This window comes from Xenopus laevis, chromosome 1S (assembly GCF_017654675.1).
Source record: "Xenopus laevis strain J_2021 chromosome 1S, Xenopus_laevis_v10.1, whole genome shotgun sequence".
Classification (NCBI taxonomy): domain Eukaryota; kingdom Metazoa; phylum Chordata; class Amphibia; order Anura; family Pipidae; genus Xenopus; species Xenopus laevis.
Window position 1 is genome coordinate 201,919,284 of NC_054372.1, and position 11,093 is coordinate 201,930,376.

Consider the following 11,093-nt stretch of genomic DNA (forward strand, 5'->3'; position numbering starts at 1 on the left):
TGGGTTTATAGTTCTGTGTAACTGTCATTGTGTCTGTCCCTTTCTCTGCACTGCTGCTTCTGACTCCTGATACAACTTGCCAATATCCATTCATTCCTCATTCTCACTGGGTTTATAGTTCTGTGTAACTGTCATTGTGTCTGTCCCTTTCTCTGCACTGCTGCTTCTGACTCCTGATACAACTTCCCAATATCCATTCATTCCTCATTCTCACTGGGTTATCGTGGAATTGATTCCTATAGGATTAGGGGCTAATGGATCGGTGGGGGGGGAGTAATGGGGAGAGATAAGGGCCCCTCATTAAATAGACTAATTGAGAGGAGACAATTGGCATGTGGCTGAATAGAGATTTGGGGAGATTAGTGAGGAGGAGACTCCGGTGTCGTTACTCTTGGGGTCTGACAGTCTCTATTGTCCCCCCTCACTGCCTGACACTTTCCTACACAGGGGGGGGGCAGGATTAATGGAGCCCAATCAGTAGGTTAAGTAAAGATAAGACCCCCGGCCCTTTGTATGAGGGGCACATTAATCTTACCCTGGTGGCACCCGGGGGCTGTTGTGGGTCTCAGAGAACAAGAGGGACAGACACAGGAGCAAAGGGTCAGACACATCAGGACCCCCATTCTCCTCCTGATTTATAGGGACACAAAGGTCCTTTATCCACAATATTAGGGATATGCCCCCCCCCATGTCCTGACTGGGCCTGTGTTGTCACTGAGCATCATGGGAAGTCTCTGCAGTAATGGGCCCCAATGTGAGGGAACGACTGGCACAGTTATAAGAGTATTTATGTCTGTCTGTGTCATCAGTACTCATATATATTACTCTTCATTCGTACTCATATATACTCCTCATTCATACTCATATACTACTCCTCATTCATACTCATATATACTCCTCATTCATACTCATATATACTCCTCATTCATACTCATATATACTCCTCATTTATACTCATATATACTGTTCCCTCATTTATACTCATATATACTACTCCTCATTCATACTCATATATACTACTCCTCATTCATACTCATATACTGTATACTCCTCATTCATACTCATATATACTCCTCATTCATACTCAAATATACTACTCCTCATTCATACTCATATATACTCCTCATTCAAACTCATATATATTACTCCTCATTCATACTCATATATACTCCTCATTCATACTCATATATATTCCTCATTCATACTCATATATACTCCTCATTCATACTCATTTATACTACTCATTCATACTCATATATACTACTCCTCATTCATACTCATATATACTCCTCATTCATACTCATATGTACTACTCCTCATTCATACTCATATATACTCCTCATTTATACTCATATATACTACTCATTCATACTTATATATACTACTCCTCATTCATACTCATATATACTCCTCATTCATACTCATATATACTCCTCATTCATACTCATATATACTCCTCATTCATACTCATTTATACTACTCATTCATACTCATATATACTACTCCTCATTCATACTCATATGTACTACTCCTCATTCATACTCATATATACTGTTCCCTCATTTATACTCATATATACTCCTCATTCATACTCATATACACTGTTCCCTCATTCATACTCATATATACTGCCATCTTTCATTTGCCGCCCCCACATGAATGAACGCTGGTGGCCCCCTATCCATGAGACAGAAGTTCGGATACAGAGAGCAAGTTCCTTCATCAAATGAGAATGTGCTGAATAAATGTTGGATTGTCCCTTTATTGTACTTTGGCCCCTGCCTTCCATGTGCAAATAATCCCTTAGTTCCCCTTTAAAAAGGCAAGAGAACAGGTTGTTTCCTCACATCTCCTCTAATAGCAGGGGGGCCCCACTAACCCCTCACTGACTGGAGCCCATTACTGTCCCCCTGGGGTACATGGTCCCCTATGAATATACTGTGTGTGGCCCCTGTGATGTGTCTAATATCTGTTACACTCCTGCCCCCCAGTAGCACCATGAGCCCAGGGGGCCCCGGGGATGGGAATTCCCCCTTTATGAGAATTCCCACACTGACTCACTGGGACACTATGGCCCCTCTTCCACTAAATAGACAACTGGGGGCTTTATGGGCCACTGATGAGATCAATTAGGTGCCCCCCACCCTGTGACATCACACGTCAGACAAGGAAAAACAAAGTGTGTAACTCCCATGAGCTCATAATAACTCCCTGATCCTTGTGCCCCCCCCCGCCCGTTTATTGGGAGCGACATATTTCACACTGTTTGATGTCATTGGGGGGCACAGAGTACAGAAATACCCCCCCCCCATCACAGATCTGGTTATTAGACACTTGGCTTGGGGGTCTGGCTGCCCCCTTGGTGTCATCTCCCCCTTACTGAGTGGCACGAGGCTCTGGAGAGCTGGTTGTACTGGTTGTAATGTAGAACATGAGCAGCCCCCCCCCCGCATCTGTTACCCCTCTATTACATATTATTGTTTCATTCAGGGTTAACTTTGCCTTTACAAGTAACAAGCAGGGGGGCTGCTGAATTACTTCTCCCCCTCACGGTGCTGGTGGCAGGGACCCCCGAGTGTCACAAGGAAAACAGACTAAAACTTAACTTGTAATTTTCCACTAAGTAATGGGAATTATAGAAGTAAAAGTAATAACCTCGGCTGTATTCTGCAAATGCACCAGAGTCTGTCAGGTAAAATGGGAGACCTGGAATTAATTGCTCTAAACATTCTGATATAAAGAAAAAGCTAGAAGGTTTGTAAATATGCTGAATGACAACTTTTTATTCCAGCTCAATCAAGAACCTACTAGGAATAACTCTCTTTTGTACCTGTAATAACTAACAATACTGAACTCATCTCTAACATTTGTGTGGGTGAGGGGCATTTAGGGAATAGTGATCATAACATGGTCTCCTTTGAGATTCTGTTGCAGAAGCAATTCTATAAGGGACCAACTAAAACACTACATTTCAGACGTGCAAACTGTGACAGTATAAGGGCATCTCTGCAACATATTAAGTGGGAAATGCTTTTCACAGGGTTAAACACAGAACAAAAATGGGAAGTCTTTATAATAAATCTACTTGTCAGTATATTCCACTTGTAAGCAAGGAACGTCGTTGCAAAGCAAAACCTTTTTGGTTCAATAGAAGCGTTGGTGTTGAGGTGGGTAAGAAAAGACCTGCTTTTAAGGCTTTCAAGTTACCTGGTACAGCCGAAACATTTATAAGGTACAAGGAGGCCAATAAATCATGCAAAGAAGCTATAAGGCAAGCTAAAATTGCTATAGAAAAGGATATTGCAGCAAGCAGTAAAAATAAATTATTTTTTAAATATGTTAATAGTAACAAATGAAGCAGGAAGGGGTGGGTAATATCAGAGGGGGGTCAGCTGGTTGATGAGAACAAAAAAAAGCTGAGATTCTGAACTCATATTTTTCATCTGTCTACACAAATGAGGAACCAGTAAGTGAAGGTTTCCTTCTTAACAGTCCCAATTCTAGTAATACAACTAATGATGCATGGTTCCCACATGAAGAAATTCAAAAGAGACTAGAACATGTTAAGATAAACAAAGGTCCAGGGCCAGATGGTATTCAACCCAGGGTACTTAGCGAGCTTACCTCTGTAATTGCTTAACATATTTACTTAATTTTTCAGGATTCATTGAGATCTGGCATAGTGCCGAGAGACTGGTGAATTGCTAATGTGGTGCCTCTATTCAAAAAAGGATCCCGTTCTCAGCCTCAAAACTATAGGCCAGTTAAGGTGGCCATAAACACACAGATTCTATCGTACGAATTGAGGATTCGTACGATTTTCGTGTGTGCCAACATCTTTCATCTGGCGGAAATCGGTCGTTTGGTCGATCGGTCAGGTTTGCTTTTGACCCGACCAATCCTGCCGGAGCCCACGGCACATCGTAATCGGATCATTCGGCCATAGGGCCGAACAATCAGATTACACCCGATATAGCCATGTTTGTTAATGGCATATCGGGGAAAGATCCGCTCGTTTGGCGATGTTGTCAAACGAGCGGATCTTTGCATCTATGGCCACCATTAGTCTGACATCAGTGGTAGGAAAGTTTTTCGAAGGGTTAATAAAGGATAAGATACTGGACTTCATAGCAAATCATAATACTATGAGTGTGTGCCAGCATGGTTTTATGTGTAATAGATCTTGCCAGACTAACTTAATTTCTTTTTATGAGAAGGTAAGTAGAGACCTCGATTCTGGGATGGCAGTGGATGTGATTTACTTAGACTTTGCTAAAGCTATTGTGATAATAAACTCTATAGTTAGTATAGATATGGGTATATATCATTTATGTGACAGTAGGGAGGGGTGTGTGTATGGGGATAGGTTTTCATTTGGAGGGGTTGGACTTGATGGACTTTGTCTTTTTTCAACCTGATTTAAGTATGAAACTATGTCTGGGGGGGTCTCGTGAGGCTACAGCAGCAGAAGGTCAGTGGAAAGGTCAATTTGCCCATTAAATAGCAGTAATGGGCAATTGTAACTGTCAGCTCCTGGGGGGCCGGGAGATGGATGGGCCCCTGGCAGAGTAAATCTTGTAGCTATTGAGCAGGTGGAACATAAATCTCGCCCACACAATGGAACAGCCAGAACAGGTTAACGATCTTGGGTCAGACGCAGGGTCTCCCACGGCATGGGGGGGCACATATCTCATTTGGATGGCACAGAATATAATATAATAATATATACATGGGTCAGATTGAAGCCCTGGGGGTAAAGCCGTATTGCAGCTGCCCCATTACTAACCCCCCCGTTGTGTTGCAGGGACCCCAGTGAATCGCATTCCCATCATGGCTAAACAGGTGCTGGACCTCTACTCGCTCTACAGACTGGTCACCGACAAGGGGGGGTTGGTGGAAGTGATAAACAAGAAGATCTGGAGGGAGATCACTAAAGGCCTGAGTCTCCCCACCTCCATCACCAGCGCTGCCTTCACCCTCCGAACCCAGTGAGTCCCCCGGGCTGAATGCACCAAATACCCCCCCCATGGGGCAGATTATCTCCAACTTACACCAACCAATAACTTGTTTTAACTTGGCCTTGAGGAAAGGTTGCTGGGCAACTAGGCTCTCCTACGCCCCATTGGGGTGTCACACTTATTGCCCCAGGGCTGTAGCAAATTATTTCCCCTCTTTCATGAGCAGAGTGAGTCTTGTACTGTAACTACCCCCACCCTATTGCTAAAGGTCATACTCCTACACCCCAGTTGGGTTATTTTGGAAAGGTTTGCACAGAGATGGACCCACTTTGCCAGTATGGAGGCCGGAGGTAACTTAGGGGGGCACACAGATATTCTTACCCACAAGGCCAATTAGGAATAGGCATTGAGGAAGCTCATTATGTTGATGTATTGTCCCTTTCTGTTAGATACATGAAGTACCTGTACCCCTATGAATGTGACAAGAGGGGGCTCAGTTCCCCGGGGGAGTTACAATCGGCCATCGACAGCAATAGGAGAGAGGGGCGCAGGCAGAGTTTTGGCTCAGGACTCTTCAACTACTCCCCAGTGGGAACCCCCAATGTCTTGTCCTCCCCAAAGATCAACATGACCTCTCTGTCTGTCTCAGACCACAATGGGGGCCACATCAACCATCTCAGCCCAATGAAAAAGGGTAAGTTCCATGAAATCCAGAGGGCATATACTTACCCATAATTTGTGGGGGGTGGTCAGAGAACTCCAGCCTATGACTACATGTAGATATATTGGGGGGTGCAGGTCCACAGCCTGAGAGCCATGGGTTGGGGGTCCCTGAGACAGATCCTTGATTCTTGTCTCTTCTCATTGCAGAAGATGAAGTCCACACTCTGGGGGCCCCGCATCGTCTAGGGATCCCCATTACTTTGCCCAGTCATCACGGAGCAGCAGCCCAAGCTGTGCAGGTTATGCAGGCGGCCGCCCTGGAGCAACTGCGTGAAAAACTGGAGTCGGGCGAACCCCCCGAAAAAAAGATGGCGCTTATGGCGGAGGAACAACAAAGGATAATGCAGCGTGCCATTCAGCAGAACTTACTAGCCATGGCCGCCCAGTTACCCATGAACATCAAAATCAACAGCCCAGGTACCGACCTGCCCCAACTGGATTGGATCAAACCCTGGGGGGACAGACATAAGGGTCAGGGCAGACACTGGGGAGATTACTTGCCTCACGAGGAAACTTCAGGCGACATTCAGAAAACGTAGCGCTCTGAGTGCCATCTGCCGGCAGTTTACATTCTAGGAGGCAGTTCGGGGAGATTAGTCGCCCTGAAGAAGAGGAGATTTGTTGCTAGGCAACTAATCTCCCCGAATCTGCGTGTGTTCCCTGACCCTAAGGGTATGGTCACACCTGGAGATTTGGGGAGATTTAGTCACCCGGCAACTAATCGCCTCTTCTTTGGGGTGACTTATCTCTCTGAATGGCTTCCCCTTGTCTTCCTCCTGTTAGAATGAGAAATCGCCTGAATGGAAGTCGCCCCTAGTTTCCTCGTGAGGCAATTTCGGGCGAATTCAGAAAATGAAGCGCCGCGAGTGCCATGTCGCAGGTGATTTCTCATTCTAGCAGGAGGAAGACAAGGGGAAGCCATTCGGGTAGTTTAGTCCCCCCAATAAAGAGAAGATTAGTCCTCGGGCGACTAAATCTCCCTGAATCTCCAGGTGTGACCTTACCCTAAGACTGTACTGGGGGAGGGGGGATAAGTCTGAGCTCTTTAGGTAGAAAGGGAGAGACATAAGCAGTACTGGGGGGGGAGATCATTAGGAAGGAAGGGGACAGAGTAAGAGAGAGAGAGATGTAGTTGAACAGGTTGTTGTTGTTGTTATTTACTTTCTGTGTTGCAGATGACAGACAAGAGGCTCAGATGAACGTTTCTGCCAGAACCATTAGCAGCATCAACGTGTCCATTGAAATGAACGGACTTGTCTACACTGGTAAATAGGAGAGTCGCTCCCTCGGCCGCCGCTCATTACAGGGAATCCAATAAATTACAGTCAGACGCACTTCCCCGGCTTTAATCCATTGTAATGAAGTGAGGGAGGAGTAGCACTCGCATTAACCCTTTTACTGCTGACACTATATCAGGGATCACTGTGCTTGGGGGCATGGGGGGCATCTGGGGTGCGTCGCTAGCAGATTACGTTGGGCACATTTCTGTTCTCTGCCGTGTACAATTTGTGGCCTTTTTGGTAGTTGAACTGCAATTCCCAACATTCATGAAGAGGGATTTCTTTTTTATTAGATTAATACAAATTACAGATTAAAACAAGTATAAAAAGAAAATAACAGATTTAACCGACTAAATGCAGAACAAATGGATAAACATCATGAAAATCAACAACAAAACGAACATTCAATGAAGCCATTTGCTACTTTGTCTCATATCACAGAAAAGAGAAATAGTCAATTTCTATCCAGTAACAGTTACTGTTCTTTGGGCTTTCGAAATGATTTCTCACATCACATGAACCTTAAATGCTAATTAATTACCCAACATTCTCTCTCTGACATCTGCCCATTGTATCTCTTCCCTTTCCTGAAAACCTTCATCTTCTTCCAGGAGAAATGTCATCTTTCTGCTCCATCTCTGGAAATTCTCCACTTTCTCTTGACCTGATCTTCAGTTATTGCCCTGTCCTGGGGTTGTGGGTTTACCTGCAGGTGGGGTGGGACTGGGTGAGTGGGATAACAGGGGTCTGGTTTCTTTCTGAGAATACGGTGCATCCAGATTAGTTTGCCCAATTAAAGACTCTATACTAAGTATTTTGGGCAGTTTGCCCCATATAATGAGAACTGGCATTAGTGAGTCTTTCTATTGGCTTAGCATTGACATGGCTACTGACTGACAGTGTTGGGCCTGAGCCAAGTGATGTGCCATGGGCTCACTGTTGTGTTATCTTATTCACAGGGGTGCTATTTGCCCGCAGACCAGTGGCACCAGCAGCGACTAATGGAAGTGCCAGCAGCAACCAAGACCACTCCAGTCCAACCCCAGTCCAAATCCAGCCGCCCTCATCTTCATCCCAAGGCCCAACACCACCCGGCTCTTCCCCTTGAGTCCAACTGACCTCCACCTGCCTCCATCACCCTAAAGCCGACATGTGACACCCTGGTACTTGAGGTTTCTCAGCAGTTGGACTGGGCACCCTTTCTGGTGGCTTTATATTGGACAAGAAAATACCCACTGGGACTTGTAAGAAAACTTCCTCTTGTTATAGCACAATATTTGGGAAAGTGGGATCAGTCCTGCTGAGGAAGAAGCAGCGGCTGATGGAAAAATGGAGGATGATGAGCCACCTGACTGTACCCAAAGTTGTGCCCAGACATTCTCATGCCAGACACAGCTTCATATCACCCCATGGGCTTCCCTACCTCTAACCCACCTGGAATACATGAGCTCCAGCTGAGTATAATTCCCAATTCTCCGGCCCAGACATGGGCACCACAAATCAATCACCTCCAGCTGTGGGGGACCATGGAGAAGACTTGAGGTTCCTTGTTCTACCCCCGCACAACAGAGATGGAACTGACCTGTAGCTTCTACCAAAGAGTTAATTTATTCAGTGGTGACATATGGAGTAGATTAGACTTGGGTTGTGTTTGTTGTGTCTCAATCTATAGCTGCAAATGGAAATGTATCGTTGGAGGGAGCTGGTGTTACACAAGGTGTTGCCCGGCCGTCTGTACAAGGGACGTTGCTTTGCTCGTGAGCAGATCCATCTGGGAGGGGGGCACTAAGGTTCCTGTTGCAGACACCCCAGTGTTACTTGGAGCCGGTCTCCATGACAATAGCAAATAAAATAAGAGAGATATTTCATATTAATGCCAATCATGGGGCACAGAGGCCACACCTAGAATAGATTGGGTGCCATCCAGAAATGAGCAACAAACCTACTAAAACAGGGAAAGGGATAAAGACCAGAACCCTAAAAAAGACCAGAACCCATTACCCTTAAGTGCTGCCAATGGGAAGAAGACGAGGCCCAGATACAAGTGAGTCTGCCCAGGTTGCTGGATAGGCTCTAGTTGGGCACCAATAGGGCTCATGCCCCCCACACAGGTCAATGAATCATTTAACCCTTCCCTCCCAGCGGATCTTGCCCATGACTCTTGCGACGTCAGCCTTAGGATTGGCCCCTCGTACCTCACCCCAATGTCTCTCTCTCCTTCCGACGCTCTCGTTACAGGACATCACTGGATTTCTCAATGTTTCTACCAAAGAAGGGAATTGGGGAGTCATGTCTACCTCACGCGTGTATCTATTTATAGTGGGATATACACAGATGTAATATCTACAGGGAGAGGCGTTGCTATATCCTAGCAACGCCTCTCCCCCAATGGGAACAATGTTTCATGAAGAAGGGGGGTTGTAGGTGTAAGAACAAGCGGGGATTTGGGGGTCTAACCAGTGGGAAATCAATTTGGAATCATTGGGAACCCTCCCCTTGGCCAAGGTGTACAGAGATGAACTGGGCTCTAAATTCAGCTTTTACTGCAGGACCCCTGATAAGAAAAACAAAAATGTCTGAGCACCTTCTGGAAATGCTAAAATATAATCCTGTGGCCCCTTGACTGGGGTGCACTTACCCCAAAATCCACCTACACTCTCATAGTCAGCATCACTACTAGGGGTTATCATACAGGGGATCTAAGGCAGCCCATCCCAGTCTGGTGTAAAGGGGCCCCAATCTTTCAGCCCAAAAGGTATAATGGGGCCCCTTCTAACCTGGAAGATGTTATTGGACCCCTAATCTTCCAGCCTGAATGGTACAAGGAAACCCCTAACCTTCTACCCTGAAAGGTGTAATTGGGCCCCTCAGCCTCAGAGGTGTAAAGGGAGCCTTAATCTTCCATCTCTAGCGGTATAAGGGGGTCCCTAATCTTCTACCTTGAGTAATGTAAGGCGCCCCTTGTGCCAGCCTGTGAGGGGTCCCCAAACTTCCAGGCCCATGGTGTAGAATGAGAGGTGAGTGGAGCAAAGCCAATGTTGATGCCTGAAGGCCCGTGGGCCTCTTTATCCGTTGGTTTTGTACGGATCAGCGCACACAGATTTAGGGGTACACAAGTGTATAATGTATGTGTATTGGGGTCCAGTTTCTCTCTTGTGTATAATAAGGAATTGATTGTATCAGACAGACCAAGGCTCTCACTCCCCCTTTTGTCTCTCAGTTTCTGGGCTTTGGTTCTGTTGTGCCAAGACAGTTCCAGCTTTTGCCCAAGTCAATGTAATGCTTTAGTACCTCCTCCTCCTCTCATTGGACCTTCGCTCATTCACAAGGACATGTAGCCGACCTATCACAGCTCTCCTTTGGCTAATGGCAGAACTCTGGTACCACCAGACTGGTTAATCCGAGAGGAATTACTTTGTACCGAACAACAACGCTGCACTTGGCTCCACATCAAGTTTTGGGGGAAAAAGATTTAACGAATGATTTAATTAATTATTAATTGTATTTTTTTTACTGTGTATTGGGCTGTTCGATTGGCATGGCTTTGCTCTTTGCCTTCACTTCTTGGCTTTGCTCTGTGTCTGTGGAATCTTCTGCAGGATTCACCCTCAATCCTAAATATTTCCCGTCCCCCCCCCGACACTAGACTAGAAATATGTGCTGTGCCCCCTAAATCTGAAGGTTTCATGAAGCCCCACCTTCTGCTCCCATGACACCTCCCTGTACGGCTGCTTCTAATTGGACTCCTGTTTAGTGATTAGTAGGTCCGACTCTAAGAAGATTTTCCCAAAGGTCGAAATATTTCCAGAAAACCTGCAATGCAGCTCCGCCCTTTTTCCTTAAATGTGTCCAATGAATCCAGTGCATTCGGTGCTGGCGCTGGACTTGGTCCAAACCAAAGAGAAACTGAGAATAAAAACGGTGAAACACTTGCGCCTCTGTCTGTGTGTCTGGGAGTTGTGAGCTGGGGGGACCCCAACAAGAGCGTGACCTTAGTGTGGGGCAATAGCAGTTGTGAATCTATTGCACAAACAGAACCAGAATTGGCAGAACCATGTGTGACCTGGAGGCATGGGCAGCGGGTACAGCCTGTGTAGGTTGGTGCCCAGATGGAGCAACTATCATAAAGGTG

General features: G+C 45.9%; 1 protein-coding gene across 2 annotated transcripts in view; it reads left to right on the forward strand.

The window, feature by feature from the left end:
• The window catches only part of LOC108705089 (AT-rich interactive domain-containing protein 3A), a 51,279-nt gene extending 40,396 nt beyond the window's left edge, over positions 1 to 10,883 (forward strand). Inside the window, exons 4-8 of one of the 2 annotated variants that reach the window (XM_018241886.2) lie at positions 4,805 to 4,988; positions 5,408 to 5,652; positions 5,829 to 6,098; positions 6,857 to 6,946; positions 7,921 to 10,883. In XM_018241886.2, the coding sequence (XP_018097375.1) occupies positions 4,805 to 4,988; positions 5,408 to 5,652; positions 5,829 to 6,098; positions 6,857 to 6,946; positions 7,921 to 8,069 (938 nt within the window). In that variant the 3' untranslated portion in view covers positions 8,070 to 10,883. Of the gene's footprint in view, positions 1 to 4,804; positions 4,989 to 5,407; positions 5,653 to 5,828; positions 6,099 to 6,856; positions 6,955 to 7,920 lie in introns of those variants that run through there. The other variant, XM_041580732.1, reaches the window with a different exon arrangement.
• Positions 10,884 to 11,093: the final 210 nt, after the last annotated feature.